Genomic DNA, 19,541 nt, shown 5'->3' on the forward strand with positions numbered 1-19,541 from the left:
CCTCGTGGAACTGGCCTGGCTCCTCTCCCCACCACAGGCAGGGGTTTCCTGTCCCACGGGAGACCTGGGGCAGGAGAGGGGCCTGGGCCAGAGTGTGTGTGTCAGGGGTGGGGTGGGGGGTATGGCACTTTCAGTGTGGGACTCAGGTTCTCCCCAGCAAAGCCTATCTTGATTCAGTTAGGCCCCACCAGAGGCCTCAGCCCTACAGCTGCTGGCCTAGGTGCTTCAGCCAAGGGACACCCTGAGCAACTGGACCCCGGGGCCATCGCTCTCCACCCAGCCGCAGCCAAGGCCTATGGCGGAGGAAGTAAGTGCTCAGCTGCTTCCACTCTGGGGCTTCATCTGTCCCACCCCTGGGGCTTGTTGCCAGCTACTGTCCCTTCCACACCTCCTAAACCCCTCGGGAGATTGCCTTTGGGCAGCTAGAGCAGGCAGGACATCATGTGGGCACATAACTCTCCCCATCCTTCACCCCCGCCCCATCCTGGATGCAGCCCCGCAGTCCTAGGAAGAATATCACACACTGGAGACCAGGTCTGGTTTGCATAGTCTGCACGTTTAATCACTTTAAAACCTCTAACATTATCTCGTGTCCATTAAATAGAACCAACAATGCTGGGCCTGTTTAAATTACAAGAAAAAAAAAATCACTGTGCACCAACCCAGTATCTTACAAAACCAGCTGGGCTGGCCACGGGAGGGTGGGGGTAGGTGTGGGAAGAGGAGGGGGCACCTCTGGGCAGGTGGCTGGGTGCCAGGAGGGGCTGGGGGAGAGAAAGAAAAGGGAGCTCCCAAATGGGAGGGGACTGATTGTCCTAATGGGAGGGGTGCAAAAGGCACGTCAGAAGAGGGAGACATGGGGGGCAGGACAGGTCAGTGCTTTCTCCACCAGGGCACAGTGTTGGAGGGGGCTCGGTGCCACTGCCTGCCCACCCCTGGCACTTGGAGAACTAGTGACCCATGAGCCCTTGGCACGACGAGCCCCATCTCAAATGGACGACAGCCTGCCCCTTCTACCGTGATCCTCCTTCCCTAGGGCCCACTTGGCCTGGCATGCCTCGTCAGTATCCTGGGCTCAGCTGCAGCCCACCCCCCACACCTCAGGCCCAGGGCAGCCGAGGGCAACAGCAGGGTGGACAGTGGGTGTGGGAGGGTGGATGGTCCAGCTGCTGCTACCACTGTTAAAAAAAAAAAAAAAAAAAAAAAAACAAACAGCATCTAAAGTGAAATAATCACAAAGTGAAAATATATCCTCAAACAGCCCCTGAGATCCCCACAGGGGAAAGCAGCATCGGGTGGGAGGCGGGAGAGGCCGGCTGGGCCACCGTCCCTCCCCACCACCCACCCAGGGGCTCCAGGGCTGTGAGTGCCAACAGCCCAGAAAGCCCCGGGCTCAGAAAACAGGGACTCGGGCCCTGGGGGGAGGGGAGAGTGTAGAGAGGGGAGGGTGGTCAGCACACCAGCCTGGGGCCGGGCCAGCCTTGCTAGGCAGGCAGCCCGCCCGCTGTAGTGGAGGTGGGCCAAGGGCCGAATGCACATGGGCACACATGTGCATGCCCCGGAAGTGCCTGCCCTGCCTTGGTCCCTTCCTTCGCTCACTGCTTTTGCCTGAGGCTCACCAGATATGCAGAACAGGGTCTGGACGCAGAAGCCCTTAGAGAGGTGGCCGCCTCCTTCCGATACCCCCTAGGCCAGTCTCCTGCTGCCTGGATGGGGCCCATTATTGCTTTAGAGGAACGGGGAGAGGCAGGAGCCGCAGCTCCGGTCAGGAATCCCGGGAGGGCCGCCCCTCTTCACCGGGGGCTCTGGCTGGGGCCTGGACCTTGGAAAGCTGCCCAAAGGTTTCATTCCTTTCTCCACATGGAGGGCTGCTGCGGGTGGGGACAGGCTCTCCCCCCATCCCCCCACCCCCAGCTGGCCCACCTCAGGCCGCCAGGGGGCCCAAGGGTAGGGTGGGAAGCCGTTTCTGCCCCTCTTGCCTCCCGGCTGGGCTCCAAACCCAGTCCCAAGATAAAAAAATACTTTGGTGAATTAAAAAGTGCCCAAGGAGGGGATGGGCTCGAAGGGGCGGGCAGTAGGCGCTCGTCAAAGGGCGCTCTGGTCTTTGATAAAGGCGGTCCTCTCGCCCCGGCCCTCGTCCTCCTCTGAGTCGGACGGGCACTCCTCCTGCCAGGCTTCAGGGGGTAGTCCCTTGTAGGAGATGAGGCCGCGGTCCATGGTGTACACTTTCACCCCTCGGAAGCTGAAGCCCGAGCGCAGCTGCAGGACCAGGAAGACGGTAACGAAGACCAGCACGATGAAGGCGCAGCTGAGGCCGGCCACCACCTCGGGCAGGTGCGAGGGCAGCAGGTCCGCCCGCAGCCGCGGCTCCGTCGCTACCTCCGCGGGCGGTGGCCGAGGGGGCGGCGGCGGCTGCTGCTGGTGCGACTCGCGGCTGCTCTGGCTCTGGCGCGAGCACGTCTGCTCCACCGGGTCCAGGGAGGCGTGGCTGGGGCAGCTGAGGCAGTCTGTGGGGGCGGGGCCCTGGCACGTGGCGCACGAGGCGTGGCAGGGCGTGCAGACGCTGGCCCGGATGATCTCCACGTCGTTCTCTGTGCTGTAGTGTGTGTCCAGGACTTGGGGAGCGAAGCCTGGGGGACAGTGCTGGACGCAGTTCTTCTGGTGCAAGGAGAAGCCTTCCTCGCACACTGCCGGGCCGGGGAGGGAGGGAAGGTGGGCGTCAGCCAGGCCGCCAAGGCTGCTAGGCCCTGCAGCCCTGGACACAGTCACTGCTGTCCCCAGGAGCTCCCAGACCCAGAACCCAACCCAGGGCCCCAGGATGTCCCTTCACACCCCCTTTCCTCCTTTAGGACAGGCACCCTCTATCCCCCCAAGTCTCAGGTCCCCAACACCCTACAGCGCCCACGACTCACCCACACAGGCCTGACTGGAAGTGAGGGTCTTACAGCCGATGCTCTCAGGGGGTGTGGGCAAACCCTCAGGGGCCGTGCCATAAAGCACGAGGGTGAACTTGGTCAGTGTCCCTATTGAGGGGCGTGGCAGAAGTCAGGAGGTACCAGGAGCATGCCTGCCCACCACCCCCAGACCCCGCCAGTTCTTCTCCTGGAACCCCAGCCCTCAAGCATCCCCCAATACCATAGTTGTTGGCTTCACTGGTGTTTTCAATCTCTAAGACCCACTCGCCAGAGGGATCCTCGTCCCAGGAATGGGTCGTCATGAAGGCCCAGTCGTTAAACCCATCTGCAGAGTAGTCATGTGGCCTGGGGAGGAATGTGCACATGGCTGCCTGAAGCATCTGGGGGACCCCAGCCAGGGGGTGCCAAGCCCATAGCACACGGACCACACACACTTCCCTGGTGCCACACCAACCCTGCTGGGCTAGAAATGCCTGCTGGTTGTTTCCCAGGAGGCCAAATGTTCTCAGCTGGAACATTCTGGAAACATGCAAGGGAAAACTACATGCAGACTACACATGGGGAGGCACACAGATGTGGCATGTCATGGGTAGACTCAGGGATTCCTGCAATATGGGACAATCCCATAGGACATAAACCATCCCTCCCAGAAACGTCAGCGTTTACCCCATGGAGAAGTATTTGTGGACCATCGGTGCTGTGTGAGTCCATGAGTGAGTGCACGTGGACCCAAGGGACAGGACAGGCTGGGCGGGAGAGAGGGCAAGTACCTGGCAGCCAGCAGGGTGGAGCGGGTGCCCATGGGGCTGACCAGGTGGATGGCAAGGTCACCGCGGCGGTTGTAGGACAGGGTGAGCCGTGCCTGAGCATGCTCCAGCCGCGTGATGTGGCTGGGCTCCCCCAGGCAGGCGGTCACGGTCTTCCGCACCTCCAGCCGCTTCCCGATGTCCCTGCAAGGAGCACGTGATGGGCTGTGAGAGGGGGGCCAGCAGGCACCACGGCGACCCTTGGGTCCACCCTGCCCCTCCTCCCAGCCGGGATCCAGCCCTCACTTGGGCTCAGTGAGGATGTCGATGGTGCATTTCCGCTGAGGGGCCACCGTCGTCCAGTTCTGGGCCAGAGCCACCATGGCGCCGGCGTCCAACAGCCCGTAGCCGTACGAATGGCTCACTGTGGGGCATGAGGGACGGGGTCAGCTGGGGGGCACAGAGCAGCCCCCCAGGACCCTCAATCCAGCCCAGGGAGCACGGTGCCCTCACCTTTGCGGCCCACACCATTGGTGGCCCAGTCGTTGGCGTTGAGGTGGGCTGGCTTTGAGGTCCGGACTACCAAGTGCTGCATGTCCCGCCAAGTGAGGTTCTTACTGCAAAGGAGGGACCGAAAGGCTCAGTCTCTTCAGAGACTCCGGCTGGAGTCCGAGGGCTGCCCTGCAGGGGGCGCTAGTGGGGACAGGCTCGCCCCTCGGTCCCCACCACTCACTTGGCCTCCAGGGTGAGAGCGATGATGCCTGCTGCCAGTGGGGCAGACGCAGAGGTGCCCGTGTGAGACTCTGTACACTTCTGCCGCAGGTCAGTGGTCACCTACAGGAGGATGATGACGTTGGGCATGTGACGTGGGGAGGACACCAGAGGGGCCACCTGGCTGCCCTCCCTCTGGCCACAGGCCCTGGGGAGCCAGGGCCAAGATGCCTCGTTCCCATTTGCTGCCTTGCTAACTCACTGCCAACAGGACAATGCCTGTTTCTTTCTGGGCCTCAGTTTCCCAAAGAATAAGAGGGCTGAACTAAAGGTTGGAGATCACTGAGAGCAATGCAGGGCTTCCCTGGTGGCTCAGTGGTATACAGAATCCGCCTGTAAATGCAGGAGACATGGGTTCAATCTCTGGGTCGAGAAGATCCCACATGCTGTGGAGCAACCAAGCCTGTGCACCACAAGTACTGAGCCCACATGCCAAAACTACTTAAGCCCAAGCACCCTAAAGCCCATGCACCACAAGAGAAGCCACCAAAATGAGAAGCCCTCCCATTGCAACTAGAAAGTAGTCCCCGCTTGTCACAACTAGAGAAAAGCCGGAGCAGCAACAAAGACCTAGGACAGCCAAAAATACATACATAAATGAAATTATAGGTCACTCAGTTGTGTCCAATTCTTTGCAACCCTATGGACTGTAGCCTGCCAGGCTCCTCTGTCCATGGCATTCTCCAGGCCAGAATGCTGGAGTGTGTTGCCATTCCCTTCTCCAGGGGATCTTCTCCACCCAGGGATCAAACTCATGTCTCCTGCATTGCAGGCAGATTCTTTACTGTCTGAGCCACCAGGGAAGCCCAAATAGATTGTTAAAATAAATAAAAAAGAGAGCGATGCATGTTTTTAGGGAGAGTCTTATCAAGGGCTTCACCAGTGGCTCCGTGACCCTCAAGAGTCTTAGAGAGGTCCCCTAGCTCCCATCCCATGATGCCTTCGCCACCACCGCCCAGCCACGTGTGGGTAGAAGGCAGATAGGGTCAGAAAGGCGGCCCCGGGCAGAGCCAGAAAGCGAGCAGCCCCATTTCCCCAGCCCCCTCCTGGGAAGAGACTCACGATCTGCTTCTCATTCTGGTTGCCACTACTGTAGGTGGTGGCCAGCGTGGACGAGCAGGCCTCACTGTACCAGGGCACGTTGCCGAACTGTGTGGCGCTGCTGATGGACAGCGTGTAGATGCTGTTGGTGTAGCCGTCGCAATTGCAGCTGTCATGTTCCCGGCCCCCGTTCCCCGAGGCCCAGACAAAGATGGAGCCCAGACCCCCGCGGCCCTGTGGACAGAACAGGTTGGGGTCACACAAGAACAGGACTTAGGGGAGGGAGGGCCTGGTGGGAAGATGCTGCTTGAGACTAGGAAGGCTGAAGCATCCTTCTCCAGCGACGCTCTATCCAGCCCCTTCCCCCAAGGAGACCCCTGGTAGATCTCTCTCATCTCTCTTTACACAGAGACCCAGTCCACTACCAAAATCTTCAGAGTAGTGATTCTGGAGAGTGATGCTGCGTGCTATGTTTAGTCACTCTGTTGTGTGTGACTCCATGCACTGTCTCCTCTGTCCATGAGGATTCTCCAGGCAAGAATACTGGAGTGGGAGTTATGGGCAATTAGCATTTACTTTTCTCTTCCTGTCCTTCACGTTTTAATAAACGTGCTTTGTATAAATTAAACACAAGAGTAAATAAATAGCAACAGAAAAACACAAAGGCGAAGCATGGCAAAGACAGTGCCTACTTTGCCCCCTGAGGCCGGGCCTGGTTTCCAGGGCTGGGACAGGACCCCCACCTCACCTGGCTGACCCCCCGGAAGAAGGCCTCCTCAGCCAGGTGGGCTGGCCCATCCACGGTCTTGCCGTCATCCTCGGGGCCCCAGCTGGCACTGTAGATGTGGATGTGGTTGGGGTTCAGGCCCAGCGAGCGTGCCTCCACGGCATCTGTCACTTCGCCATCCAGCATGCGCACCCCTGGCCACAGAGGGGGGCAGGGAGAGAGAGGCTGCGTGGGTCCAGCTGTCAGGGGCACCCCTAGGAGCACATCCAGCCCTGCACCCGGAAGGGGAGGGCAGAGGCTGGTGCTAAGAAACCCTGAGCCCCTGGCTTCTTGGGTGGCCTCTGCCTTTTGAAGACAAGACCCAGGGGAAAGGGGAGATCTCTCCAGCCCTCAACCACACATTTTGGACTAGGACAAATCTCTGGGGTCTCAAAGGAGCACGGAGCTCAAGGCCCTTCAGAGTGGAAGATGAGGTTTTGGGGCAACTCCTGCTAAGAAACGGTCCCCCCGGGACTTCCCTGGTGGTCCATTGGTTCAGAACTCGCCTTGCAATGCAGGGGACATGAGTTTGATCCCTGGTCGGGGAACTAAGATCCCACATGCCACAGCCCAACTAAGCCAGCGCTGCACACCCACTGGGCCAGTCCACCACAACTAGAGTCTGTGTGCAGCAGTGAAACATCCGGTGTGCCACAATTAAGATCTGATGCAGTCAAATAAATATTAAAAACAAATAAACACTCCTCCCGCCCTGCAGCACAGGGCCACCAGCAGAAGACGATGCCTTCAGCTCTTTGAACTGCAACTCTTCGTGGCCCTGTGGCCCTCCCAGGCTCCTCTGTCCATGGGATTCTCCAGGCGAGAATACTAGAGTGGCTTGCCATGCCCTCCTCTGTGGGGGGTTGCGGGGAGAGTGGCCTTCCCCACCCAGGGATCGAACCTGAGTCTCCCACATCTTCTGCATTGGCAGGCAGATTCTTTACCCGCTGAGCCACCTGGGAAGCCCCTCTGAGTTGCTAAGAACCCTCTATAGAAGAGCCATGTGGTCAGAAGGATGTACGGCAGGAAAGTGAGGACACGGGTTGGATGGGAAGTGAATACAGAAGAATCCACCAGAAAGGGTGGTCCTGAAGACAGGGTGGCTAAGGCCCACACCCACCTCCAATGCGGGCATTGTAGGCCACGCCTACGCCACAGACACCATTGTTGGCCACCGCAGCCACCTCTCCTGCACACCGTGTGCCATGCCTGCCGGGGTCAAGAGCACAGCATTAGCAGCGGACCGAGCATGGCAGGGGCAGCCTGAAGAGCAGGAGGGGCCACACGCCCCTCCACCTTAGCCTGCTGTCCCACGTCTGTGCACAGACAACCCCCCACCCCCACACACATACATAGACACTCTCCACTCTGACCAGACCCTCCCGCAGCGCCCCAGCTAGACCAGGACTGCGGAAAAGACTTCAGCCTCTCGGACGGGGCTCGTCTGCTTCCTTGATGGAAATGAGAAGGGAGACAGAGGCCAGGGACCGGTTCTTACCTGTTGTCATTCATCTGTGTGTACCGGGGCTGGGGGTCAGGGTCCTGATCATTGACATCGAAGCTGGCCCCAGGATCCTGGAAGGGAGGTGGCCATCATAGGGTCAGCCTGGACACTCCAGCAGAGCAGGACCGTCCCTGGACTCCCCTCCCCGCCTCCTCACATAATTGCCTGCCAAGTCTGGATGGTTCTTCTCGATGCCGTCGTCCAGGATAGAGACCACAATGCCACGCCCCGTGTAGCCCTGGGCCCAGGCCTCCTTCACATTCAGGTCCCGCTGGGTGACGCCAGACTGCAGAGACACCCACCCCCATTACCCAGCACTTAGGAGACGAGGTTGGTTGCTAGGTAAGGTCCCTTTGCCGTTCCACAAGCCCCTTCTCCACCTGCCCCTGCTCCTGAGATGCCACCACTGGGCTCCCTGGAATTATCAAGAACTCTGGGAGGGCACTCCCCAAGGCTTAGCAGGATGGGCAAGAAAAAGACAGAGGAAGCAGACAGAGGAAGACTGACAGGAGGCCTCAGAGTCAGCCTTGCCTGCTCATGGAACCCTGAGTGGACAGATGGACGGGTGGAGGCAGCCGGGGAGGCCACGTACCAGGTACCACTGCTGGGGAAACTTGGGGTCCGTGGGCTCCTGGTATATGTCCCGTTTGGCCCGTCGCTTTGCCACCTGCTGCTCCAGCCACTTAACCTGTGAGGCAGTGAGGGGAAGACGGTGTGGGAGGAGGACGAGGGAAGGGGAAAGCTGGCGGCGGGAGGGGCTGGGGCTGCACTCACTTGAGGTTCCCGCTGCAGCCGGTTGTGCCGCAGGCGGTGAGGAGACAGGGACCGCTTTGTCACCGCTCGATGCCAGAAGTGGTAATAGTCACCGAAGATCTGTAACAAAGCAGGGAGACTGAGCTGGGCTTTCCATCTGTCAGTTCCCGGGGAGGCGAGGGGTGGGGGTGGACAACCAGTTGCAAGGGGAGGCTCAGGATGGCAGGCTGGGTGGTGGGCATCCGGTCCCTGCCCAGGACCCAGTAAGAAGGTGCAGGGGGCTGAGGGGGCCTCACCCACCCCCACCTCCCGGGACGCACCAGTCCACTGAGCAACCTAAGCTAGAAGCCCAAGGGAAGGACGAGCCTCGTCTCTCTTCCACGCCAGGTGCAGGAACACCTGCCCCCACAGGCCCCACCCCCAGGTGACGTCCTGTGCCGAGGCCAGCCAGAGGGAGCAACACCTACCTGGCCCAGGTTGAGGAAGCCATGCTTGCGTGCCACACGGTCAGCGACGGCTGGGCCTCCAGGAATGTGCACGGCCCAGGTGTTGGTGAAGACCTTCTCTCCGCGGGCATCGGCCACCAGCAGGACCAAGGCTCCCGCTGCTGCTACCACCCAGAACAACCAGGGCCTCAGCTCCATGGGGGGGGACAGGTGGCCGGGACCCCGGAGCCCCCGTCTCCTTGGCCTGGTCACAGGGCCTGGGCTCCGGCGTACCTGCTCACTGCCTGTGGCCCGGGGCTGACTGGTGGGGGCATGGGGCCGGGACGGGCAGGGCTGTGCAGGAAGGAGGCAGGCTGCCGGCTCTGAGGGGAACAAGGGAGGGAAAGGCGGAGAGTCAGTCCCTCCCTGGGCATGCACTATGGCTGCCTTCCCACCCCTCAGCTCACTCCAGGCCTGAAAGGGCCTCTGGGGGGTGAGGAGTGAAAACCTGGCCCCCCAAGGTCAGCCAGATAGATGGAGCGATGGACCCCTTCCACACGCAGGAATACGGAAGTGGGAAGAAGAGGATCGAGGCTCGAGTCACTCCAAACCAGAAGCAACAACTGAATAAATGCTTCCCAGAATCTAAGTCCAAAAGGTGGGGTATAAAGCAGCAGGTACCCACAATCCTGTTTTTGTTTTGAAAGAAACTATTTATACACATACACGTATATTTATATAAAACCACAGGACATAATCTGGAAGGACACATGCTGACAATGGTTTTCTCAAGACAGTGATAATTACAAGTAACGGTTATTTTCTTCTTCGTGTCACTGTATATTTTCCAAATGACTCAGGTACATTTTGTAAAAGGATAAAATGTTGACTTTTAAAGTTTTTTAATCGGCGGCATCTACACAGCTCACTAGGGCTTCCTGGTTCAGACCCAGCCGTGGGGAGTTACCTGCAAAGACTCATAGCCTCTGGCAAGAAAGAGGGGGGCCGCCTAAGATGGGGTGTGGGCTCCGGGGGCTGAGCAAGGGAAAGGGGATCACAGTGGCTTCACCCTCCCTCTATGGCCCAGGCCATCAGCAAAGTCAGGGGGCCCAGGCTCTCTTTTTACACAGTTTCCTCGGAGATGACAGGGCCACCCAGCCCTGGCCTGGAGGCCTCCAGCAGCCCCCTTTGGTGGCTCCACGCCCACCAGCCTTGCATCATCCGAGCCCAGGCAGCCAGGGCAAACACTGGCTGCTGAGCCAGGAGTGCTAAGGTGAGGCTGAATCAATAGTCTGCGTGTTGTTTTTCCTCCTTCGGCAAACAGAGAGCGGGACCTCTCTGCCTGGGGCCACATAACTGTCCCCACACAGGGCCCCTGGCTAGCCAGAAGCCTACCCCTGGGGTGGGGAGAAGCTGGGGAAGGTCCTGGAGGTGTCCCGCCTCAATGCCAAGCTTGTCGAGACTGCCCACACAGCCCCGGATGCCCCCACCCCTCCTGGGGCCCGGCCCCACAGGACGTCACTCTGTTGGACAGCAGAGTGAAGCTCCCAGCCCATCCAGGGCCTAGGGAGGCGGACCAGAAGGCTCATCACTGGGAAAACTCACTTTGCCCGGGGCTGCCCTCAGCACCCCCAGCCTTCCTGCACGCTCCTCCTGCACTCCCACCCTGCAGGCTGGAGAGCTTCAACTCATAATTCCTGGAGTATTTTCAGTTTACACCAAAATAACCTGACAGCTGATGGCAGGAGGCATCCACAAGGCAGCTCCTCCTCACCCTCGATGGGCAGAGTCCATAGGGTTCCCGACGGGCCGGGAAGCCACTGCCCCATGATGCCTTGGGCGACCAAGTTCCAGAGAGCTGTCTGAGCAAAGGCTGGGCAGCCCTTGGGGAGGGTGAGGGTTGAGGGTGGCGGGCGCTGAAGGGGCCCCGTGCCCTCACTTAACAGAGGATGTAGAGCCCTAGGGGCAGGGCCTTACAGAAACAAGTTCTCGTCTCCCCTTTCTGACACAAGAGCTGCCTCTTGGGTTCAGATGTCAAGCAAGGCCACCTCCTGACCACAATGCTATGAGCCATACTGGAATCCCCCCATACACACATCAAGACTGGGTTCATCTGGGTCTAGCCCAAGTTCTGGCATATTGTGGGCGAACCGCAGCTGCTTGGTGATAAAGGTGATTATTTAATTACCTTGCAGGACCCAAAAAGGAAGCGGGCTTCAGGCACAACCAAACAATCCTCCAAGAAAGGACTGGCCTCCATCTGCTCATCATCCCCAGACACGCTGAGCCGTGGATATGGCTTCCACGGAGCCTGAAGCCCCAGACAGCCCTGCCTCAGCATCCTGGAAGCAGGGAGGATGGCCCCCACCTCAAAGAACAGGCGCTGAGAACAATAAATGAATGGGCTTCTTCTCCCCACCCCCATCCTAGACTCTGACTCACCCTCTGAGTCCCTGTTCAGCTCAAACTGGTAGGCTTGCCGTATTTCCAGCCTCCTGTGAAGCCCTCTATGGGGCTCCACTCCAGGCTTGGCCACAGAGAGACCTGTGGGTGCTTCTCCTGGCTGTGTTCTCTTCTCCCGCCCCAGGAACCTCCCGACGCAGCCAGCCTCTCCAAGGCATCCGAACTGAACCTCACCCAGGTCCAGCTGCTGTTTCCCAGGCATCAGGGGTCTGGCGTGGTCAGGGCTGCCTGGGAAAACTGGTTCCTTCCTTCCAGCAGAGACACCAAACCAGCTCCTGTGGCAGGAGCTGATGGCTCTGCTGAAATTCTGAATCCCAGCCTTTGCTCAGCTACTCATTTGCTGTGTGATCTTAGGTCACTTCCTCTCTCTGTCTGGGCCTCAGTTTTCCTAGGTGGTAAAAACTGCTAGACCAGAGGTTTTCAAACTTTTTTTGAAAGCCACAGAATCCTCTTAAAAAAAAAAAAAATTAAATCTTATGTGGAAGCCCAATATAGGACATCGTAAAACTTGGGCGGCTCTAGAACAGGAGTCAGAGTCAAGCTTGGCTCCTCTCCTCGGTTGTCTCCACACCTGGCCAGCGGCTGCCCAGCCCTCACTAGGCCACATCACCTGGGTTTCCCTCCCATTTCCCGAGGCAGAAAGAATTTCGACACCCTCCTGTGGAGGAGGGTCTTCATCCCCGGGGTAAGGGGTGAGCGGACGGCGGGAAGGAGGCACTGACCTGACAACCGACTGCTGTTAAGACCTGTCTGGCACGCAGGCCACCCCACGGGGGCAGCAGGGGCCTCGGCCAGGCCTTCGCGGGAGCCAGCCTCCCCACTCCCGCAGACCCCGCACCTGAGTGTCTCGCCGCCCAGGTGTGCGAGCGGGGACGAGGCCCCGGCGGCGAATAATCCCCTCCGCCGCGAGCAGCCGCTCCACCCCCCCACCCCCTCAGCCACGGAGTGGGCGAGCCGGCGGTGGCTGCCCCCAAGGACGGCGGGGAGGCGGGAGCACCCGGCGCCTCTGGAATCCTCTCCCCATCCCGCCCCCGGCGGGGCCCCCGCGGGCGCTTCCTGGGGTCAGAGGGCTCGCCCCCGCCCCAAGCGGAAGAGCACCGGCACCCGCGGGGGCCCGGCGCGCTCAGGTGGGCTGCGGGATGCCCTTCCTGCTCCCCGCGGCTCCACCCTCCGCGCCGGCCCGCGGGCCAGTTCCAAAAGCCGGGCGGGCATCGGGGCCCGGGCTGCCTCCGCGCCAGCGACCCCGACCCTCCCCCGGCCTGGGCGCTCGGGCCGCGGAGCCTGCTCCTCCGGCAGAGCGGCCCAGTCTCCTCGGGCCCGGCTCCCGGCGCGCTGCCTCCCCCCGGGGCCCCGCGCCCTAGCTGCTTACCCTAGGGAACCCGGGCGGGGAAACTTTTCCAGGCGAGCGCCGGGGCGGCTCAGGCGCCCCTCGGCCGAGCGGAGAGCCCGGCTCCGGGGGGCCTGGGCTCGGCGCGGTCCCCGCGCCCGGCAGCAGCGTCACCGCGCAGAGGCGGGGAGGCGCGGCGGCGCGGCCTCGGCCGGGCCGGCGACCAGGGCAGGGCTCGGCCTCGGCTCCGGCTCCGGCTCCGGCGCGGGCGGGGGCAGCGGCCGGGCCGCGGCGGCGCGGCTTGTTTACTCGGGCCGCTGTCAGCGGCTGCGGCGGCCCGGGCTCCTCCTCCTCCGCCGCCGCGCCCCTCCCCCTCGCGGCGCCACCTCCGCGCTCCAGGCCGCCGCCGCCCCGCCGGCCCGGCCCGCCGCGCCGCCCATGCCGCCCGGGCCCTGGCCCGCGTTCCGAGCAGGAGCGCCGGGGCCCCGAGGCCTTCCGGGGCGCCTGCCGCCTCCGGCTGCAGCTTGGGGCAGAGGTAGGAAGTGGGGCCGGCGATCCCAGAGCCCTCGCAGCCGCTCGGCGGGTCCCCCAGGCCGCACTGCCAGCGCCCCCGCCCCCCGGGCTCCGCTGTTAGCCCCGCGAGCTCCCTGGGCCGGCGGCGGAGACCTGAACTCGGCACCCGGGGCAGGGTTTGGGAAGGACTCGAGGCGTCACTCTGAGCCCAGTCTCGGCCTAATTCTGGGGGAGTTGGGCTTCTCCCCCACCCCCCGCCACTTCCCCACACCTAAGCCACGAGTTTGGGCACGACCGGGTTAAGTGCCCTGGGATGACGCACCTGGAGTACCCTCCTTGAGGTCGGGCTTCACCGCGTCTGGGCAAACTTCCTCGTGGCCTACAGTTAGAAGACTCACTACTTTATTTGCATTTATATAGACAGGTGGATGAGCAGAACAACTAGCCCATCCCCTTTTAATTTTTTTAAACTTTTTTTTTTTTTCAACTCCAACTGCCTGCCAGGCACCAGGTCAATCACTTTATATTATTTCCTTCTTATGTACATTATTTAATCCGCTTAATCCTTTCAGGCTGACATTATTAATCCCATTTTACAGATAAGAAAACTGAGGCACACAAGGTTTAAATAATTTGCTGAAGGTCCCACAACTAACAGGCCTCAGATCCCAGAAGAGATCTGGAGCTTTGGCAGAGCCTGCATCTGAGCTCTTTGCAATATACCAACCGGCTCCTCTCCCTCCCTGGGTCCCTGCCCTAGAAAACGTCTGTGCTACTTGGCTGAGGCCATCACTGCTTGAGCTGAGAAAGAAAAGAGGGGAAGTGTGGCCAAGAGCTCCACAGGCTGGGTTATTTTAAGGTCACAGAGCAGTAGCTGCCCATCCCTTCCTGTCCTCGTTGAGATAACCTGGCAGAACAGTGTTATCCTGTGACCTCTTCAGTACAGGTTTGGGGATGATGAGGAAAATGGATTAGGATATTCTGAGCTCTTTCCCATGTGTTAACTTGCTCCATGCTTACCATGGATCCTGCAAGGTGGATATAGTTTTCCTTTAGGCAGCTTTCATGTATCACTATCTGTGCTTTACACAGGAGGAAACTGAGGCCCAGAGAAGTTAGTAGCATTTGTAAAGTAACTCAGTAGGTGACAGTCAACCCCCAAACCTGAGTTCAAGTCGTAGTGGCCCTATTTTAAACTGTGCCAACCTTAGACAATGATTTGAGCAAACTCTGGGAGATAGTAGGGAGACAGAATAGGAAATGTTGATCTACTCCAGTATTCTTGCCTGGGAAACTCCATGGACAAAGGAGCCTGGTGGGCTACAGTCCACGGGGTCGCAAACAGATACGACTGAGCACATAACACTTTTACTTTTCGGGAGATAATGTAGTTCAGAGGAACCTGGCATGCTGCAGTCCATGGGATCGAGAAGAGTTGGACTTAGCAACTGAACAACAGTGACAACACCTTAATTCTCAGAGCCTCAATTTACCCCTCTGTAAAATGGAAATAATATTGAACCAGTGAGATAACATATGATTTGGGTACCTATACAAACAGCACAAAACCTAGAAACTCGGGGAAGAATGTGGGGTTCAGAAATTTGAGCGGGAAGGTGAGTCCGGTTGGCCCTCTTTCTGAATGGGAACTGCTCTTCCCACCACAGTCATCAGGGAGCAGAGATTCCTCAGGGCCACCCCAGGGTAGCCCCAACCAGCAGCCCCAGCTACAGTTGGGAAAACAATGCTTCTGCAGTCAGAACTAGGCAGGAAGTGAGTCACGGTTCTTCCTAAGTCTGTGAGCAAGAGAGCCCTGTTGAGGGGAAACAGGGACTGAGCTGGCCCCACCTAGCCTCTGAGTCCCTCTGTGCCCTTCCCACTCGTCCCCTGGCCTACAAGAAAAGTCAGCCCGGAAAGAAAGCAGGGCTGTCTGCCTCTCGGTGCCCCACCCGTCCTGGAGGCTGGCCCAGGGAAGCTGCAGTGGGTCTGGGGAGGAGGAAGGGGCATTGAAGCCCCAGTTTCTCCCACCAGCCTGTGCCTCCAACACTGCCTTTGGGATAAGGAGGATTCTTTAAACTGTTATTCAGAGGGGCATCACCGAGGGGAGGAGAGGACTGAGAGCCTGTCCCAGGGCATCCCCACCTTAGTCTTGCTCCTATTTTAGGGTTGTATTTTACAGCAATTCGGTTGTTAAAAAAGAATGTGGAGGGACTTCCCTGTGCTTCCACTGCAGGGGACACAGGTTCGATCCCTGGTCAGGGAACTTAAGATGTCCTGCAAGCTGCTCGGCCAGGCCAAAAAAAAAAAAAAGAATGGAAGCCACTCCCCTTGAAAAAAACCCTCTGGAGAGAATCCCGCCTTGCCACAGCTGGTGACTGCTAGTCAACTTCTTCCTTTATCTCCTGGAGCAAGTCCTAAAGGCAGGTTTTGTTCTCTTTATCACTCCCAAGAATTTATCTGAGGCTTAAGGCCTGAAGGACCTAAACTGCCTGCCCAGGTCCCCTGACTTGGGGCCTCAGTAAGCTCACGGGCCTCTGGACAAGTTATCAGTTTTACACAGCAGTTATTAGGACAGGGACACCAAGTGACAGAAGCCTGGCAGTGGGGGGTGGGGGGTGGGGGGGACAACCTGTGGGGTTGAACAGGACCTAGTGGGTAAGGCCAGAAGGAGGAACGGGCTGTGAGCAGTTCCCACCTTCCTAGCAGGGGGCCGGAAGAAGGGTCCAACCAGGCCTTTCTTTATCCCTGGATTTGAGGCTAACCAGCCAGGTGGCTTGACTTCCCAGGTGGCTCACTGGGTAAAGAATCTGCCTGCAATGCAGGAGACACAGGAGATTCGGGTTCGATCCCTTGGCCAGGAAGATCCCCTAGAGAAGGGCATGGCAACCCACTCCAGTATTCTTGCCTGGAGAATCCCATGGACAGAGGAACCTGGAAAGCTATAGCCCATACAGTCACAAAGAGTTGGAGATGACTGAGTACACATATACAGCCAGGTGGCTCAGACAGTAAAGAATCTGCCTGCAATACAGAAGACAGGATTTGATTCCTGGGCCAGAAGGATCCCCTGGAGAAGGGAATGGTTACCCACTACAGTATTCTTGCCTGGAGAATCCCATGTACAGAGGAGCCTGATGGGCTAAAGTCCTTGGGGGTCACAAAAAGTCAGACACGACTAAGCAATCTGGGGAGACCTCCAAGAGCAACTGGTGTCCTATGATAAAATCCACCCATTCACCCTTACCTCAGGCACTCCCATTGTCCCCTTAGAGTGCTCCGGGGTGTCCCTTCCTCTCAAAATCTCTTCCTCCCTCTCTCAGACACCTCAAACAAAGTCTTCAGGATCAAACAAAGCATCCAGGATCTTAGTTCCCCAACCAGGGATGGAACGCTCACCCCCTGCGGAAGCTCAGAGTCTTAACCACTGGATGGACAGGGAAGTCCACCTCCACCAACACCCGGTACATCCACACATGCCTGGAAGAGCAGACAACAACATTTAATTGGGGTTTTCTCTAAAAGACCGGGAGTTGAAAGCTTTCTGTTGTTTTCTTTTTGCTTACCTGCATGCTCAGAAATTCCTGCAATAACTTTTAGAATAAGATAATTAAAATATTTAAGTCATGCAAAACTGAATAAAGCATGCCCATACTTCACCAACTAGCTCCAGAACACCTGGGGTCCATCCTGAGCGCTGCTGAGACAATAGTCAGGCTCCTCCTGTCCCGTCACAGGGCAGGGTCCTTCCAGTTCTAGCTAAACCGCTTTGGGAAAACCTCCTTTATACGACAGGCAAACTGGATGTCTGTGTGGGAGGGGGGAGGAGTGAGGAGTGATCTGGCGGTGATGTATCTGGTCACGCTGGGACAGGATCGCAGCTCGACCAGCCCTTCTCCTATTCCTAATTATTAGGCTAGGTCCACGCTTACCTTTTACCTGCAGGTTCTGCCGCATCCCCAAGTCACTGCTCAGCTTAAAGGTTCCCTTCTGCCGGCTCTGTGTCTCTGCTTTGCCCTCACTGCCCAGCCAGTGCTGCCCACGATTGGGCAACAAATAGGTGCTTTGGGTGCAGTCTGAATGCTAAGCCCTGGGACCTCAAGCCGAGCCCCTTAGGACTTGCCTTTAGGAAGCCAGTGACCACCCCTGGGGAAGATAGAAGGATACGCACCAGGAGCTTCCTGAAGCTTCGCCTTCCCTCTTGCCTTGCAGCTCCAAAAAGCTCTGCCCTTCCTTCTCTCTCTTGATACAACAATGTAAAAACAATCAGTTAACATGACTTCTTATTGAATTTTCCTATCAGTTTTATTATCAGAACAGGATTTCTCTACCTCGACACTATTGACATCTTGAGCCAGATTATCTTTGTTTGGGAAACTGTCCTGTGCATGCTAGGGTGGTTTAGCAACATCCCTGGTCTCTGAACACTAGGGGCCAGTAGCACCCCCACCCCCATTATTGTTAGGGGAAGCACACCGACTGAAACCGCCCACCCTGGCCAGGCACCATAGTAACCATTTGCGTGAGTTATTTTACAACAGGAGGTCCTACTAAGGAACACAGAACTAATAAGCCACCACCAACAAGAAGCGTTCGGGAAAGGGTCAAAGGAGATGCCACATGTCCTTCCATCTGCCAGAAGCCTCCTCGCTGGCATCCATCTTGGCTGAGCAAAGCATGTGCGACCAGGAAGGACCCTGAGTCAGAGTGACTGGCCAGAGACAACCCGGAAACTAATCCCATCACCATAAAACCTGAGACAGCGAGCCACGCGGCAGAGCAGTTCTCCTGGCTTCCCTCACCCTCCTGCTCTCCACCTGGCCTCCTCTTCCCAATATAGCCTCTTGCTTTGACAGCTCGTGTGTCTCCTTGGACAATTCATTTCCGAGTGTTAGACAGGAACCCTCTCTCAGGCCCTGGAATGGGTCCCCCTTCCTGCAACATTATGACAACCAAAAATGTCTCATGTGTGTTTAGTCGCTCAGTCGTGTCCGACTGTTTGCGACCCCATGGACTTAACTTTCCCCTATGGAGCCCGCCAGGCTCCTCTATCCATGGGCTTCTCCAGGCAAGAATACTGGAGAGGGTTGCCATTTCCTTCTCCATAAAATGTTTTGAGACATTGTCAAATGTCCCCACAGCGGGGTACAAAACTGCCCCTGACTGAGAACCACTGGTTCAGAGTGAGGAGTGGGAGGACTCGGGAGAGGGTTGGTGTGCCAGGGTTCCGGGCGGCATGGGCTGTGTACCAGGAACTGCACCGAGACAGCTGGCAGCAAGAGAGAAAACTCCCAACCCCAAACCACCTGGCAGGGAAGGGCAACAATGGGGCCGTTTAGTGTTCAGGGCAAACAATCTTATGTATCTCCCCAGCATCTGAGGACATGGCTCTCAAGAACGTTAATGATAATGCTGAATTGAGGAGAGGAACCATCACGTCGATCACACTCTGTTTACTGAGGTGGGGAAGCGGGTGAGACAGCTCTGCATTAAATATGTATTTGGAAAGCAGACAGAAGTGGTGGCTGAGGGAAGAAGGGTGGGGCGGAGGAGACTTTGGGGAGTGACAGATCTGTTCATTACCTGGATTGTGGTGATGATTCCAGGGTATTCACAAATGTCAAAGTGGATCAAGTCATCAGAATAAAAAAAGAAAAACAAAAATAACAAACAAAAATGGATCAAGTCGCATGTCTTAAATATATGCAGTTTATCATGTGTCAATTATATGTCAATAAAGTTATTTTTAAAATGTATTTCAGGACTTCCCTGGTGGCTCAGTGGATAAGAATCCACCTGTCAATCCAGGGGACATGTGTTCAATTCTTGGTCTGGGAAAATTCCTCTTGCCACAGAGCAGCTAAGCCAGGTTGCACAACTACTGAGCCCACGTGCTGCCAACTACCGAAGCCTGAGCACTCGAGAGCCCGTGCTCCCCAACAAGAGAAGCCACGGCAACGCGAAGCCTGAGCGCTGCAGCTAGAGAGTAGCCCCTGCTCACCTCAACTAGAGAAGAGTCCATGCACAGCAACGAATACCCAATAAAAAATAAATAAAATGTGTTCATTGTTTAACATTTTAGTGCTTGAAAAGCATTATTTTGGAAGTGTGCTACCATGAAGTAGTCATTTCTTGACTGTGCCAGATGAATGGTGGGGTGGAACAGTCACTGTAGTCCTTAAAAAGGAAACGGAAAACAGGAGAAAATGATCATGGACCTCCAGGCATATCTAAGAAGGAGGGGAAAATGATGGCAAGAACATTCAGCTCCAGTGTCTTTCCATGAAGCCAGCGAGAGTCTGTCCGCTGGCTTAGAGGAA

General features: G+C 57.6%; 2 protein-coding genes across 5 annotated transcripts; one reads left to right on the forward strand and one right to left on the reverse strand.

Moving 5' to 3' along the window:
- Positions 1–535: 535 nt before the first annotated feature.
- FURIN (furin, paired basic amino acid cleaving enzyme) lies at positions 536–13,659 on the reverse strand. 4 transcript variants are annotated; one of them, XM_070358319.1, is made up of 16 exons: positions 13,547–13,659; positions 8,964–9,304; positions 8,518–8,616; positions 8,336–8,431; positions 7,901–8,029; positions 7,738–7,814; positions 7,360–7,448; positions 6,222–6,394; positions 5,495–5,707; positions 4,395–4,495; positions 4,175–4,278; positions 3,968–4,085; positions 3,686–3,865; positions 3,136–3,260; positions 2,913–3,023; positions 536–2,687 (listed from the first exon to the last, which is right to left on the reverse strand). In XM_070358319.1, the coding sequence occupies exons 2-16, from the start codon at positions 9,138–9,140 to the stop codon at positions 2,086–2,088; spliced, it is 2,394 nt and encodes a 797-aa protein (XP_070214420.1). In that variant the 5' UTR covers positions 9,141–9,304; positions 13,547–13,659; the 3' UTR covers positions 536–2,085. The 4 variants fall into 4 exon arrangements, with proteins under 4 accessions (XP_070214420.1, XP_070214418.1, XP_070214419.1 ...); XM_070358317.1 differs by lacking the exon at positions 13,547–13,659 and adding an exon at positions 12,754–12,894; XM_070358318.1 differs by lacking the exon at positions 13,547–13,659 and adding an exon at positions 12,107–12,231.
- On the forward strand, positions 9,464–19,297 carry LOC138984363 (collagen alpha-1(I) chain-like). Its single transcript, XM_070358192.1, has 6 exons — positions 9,464–9,579; positions 12,323–12,689; positions 12,746–13,246; positions 16,545–16,685; positions 18,595–18,682; positions 18,984–19,297. The coding sequence occupies exons 1-5, from the start codon at positions 9,464–9,466 to the stop codon at positions 18,640–18,642; spliced, it is 1,173 nt and encodes a 390-aa protein (XP_070214293.1). The 3' UTR covers positions 18,643–18,682; positions 18,984–19,297.
- Positions 19,298–19,541: the final 244 nt, after the last annotated feature.

The sequence above is a fragment of the Bos mutus genome, chromosome 21, assembly GCF_027580195.1.
Source record: "Bos mutus isolate GX-2022 chromosome 21, NWIPB_WYAK_1.1, whole genome shotgun sequence".
Taxonomy (NCBI): domain Eukaryota; kingdom Metazoa; phylum Chordata; class Mammalia; order Artiodactyla; family Bovidae; genus Bos; species Bos mutus.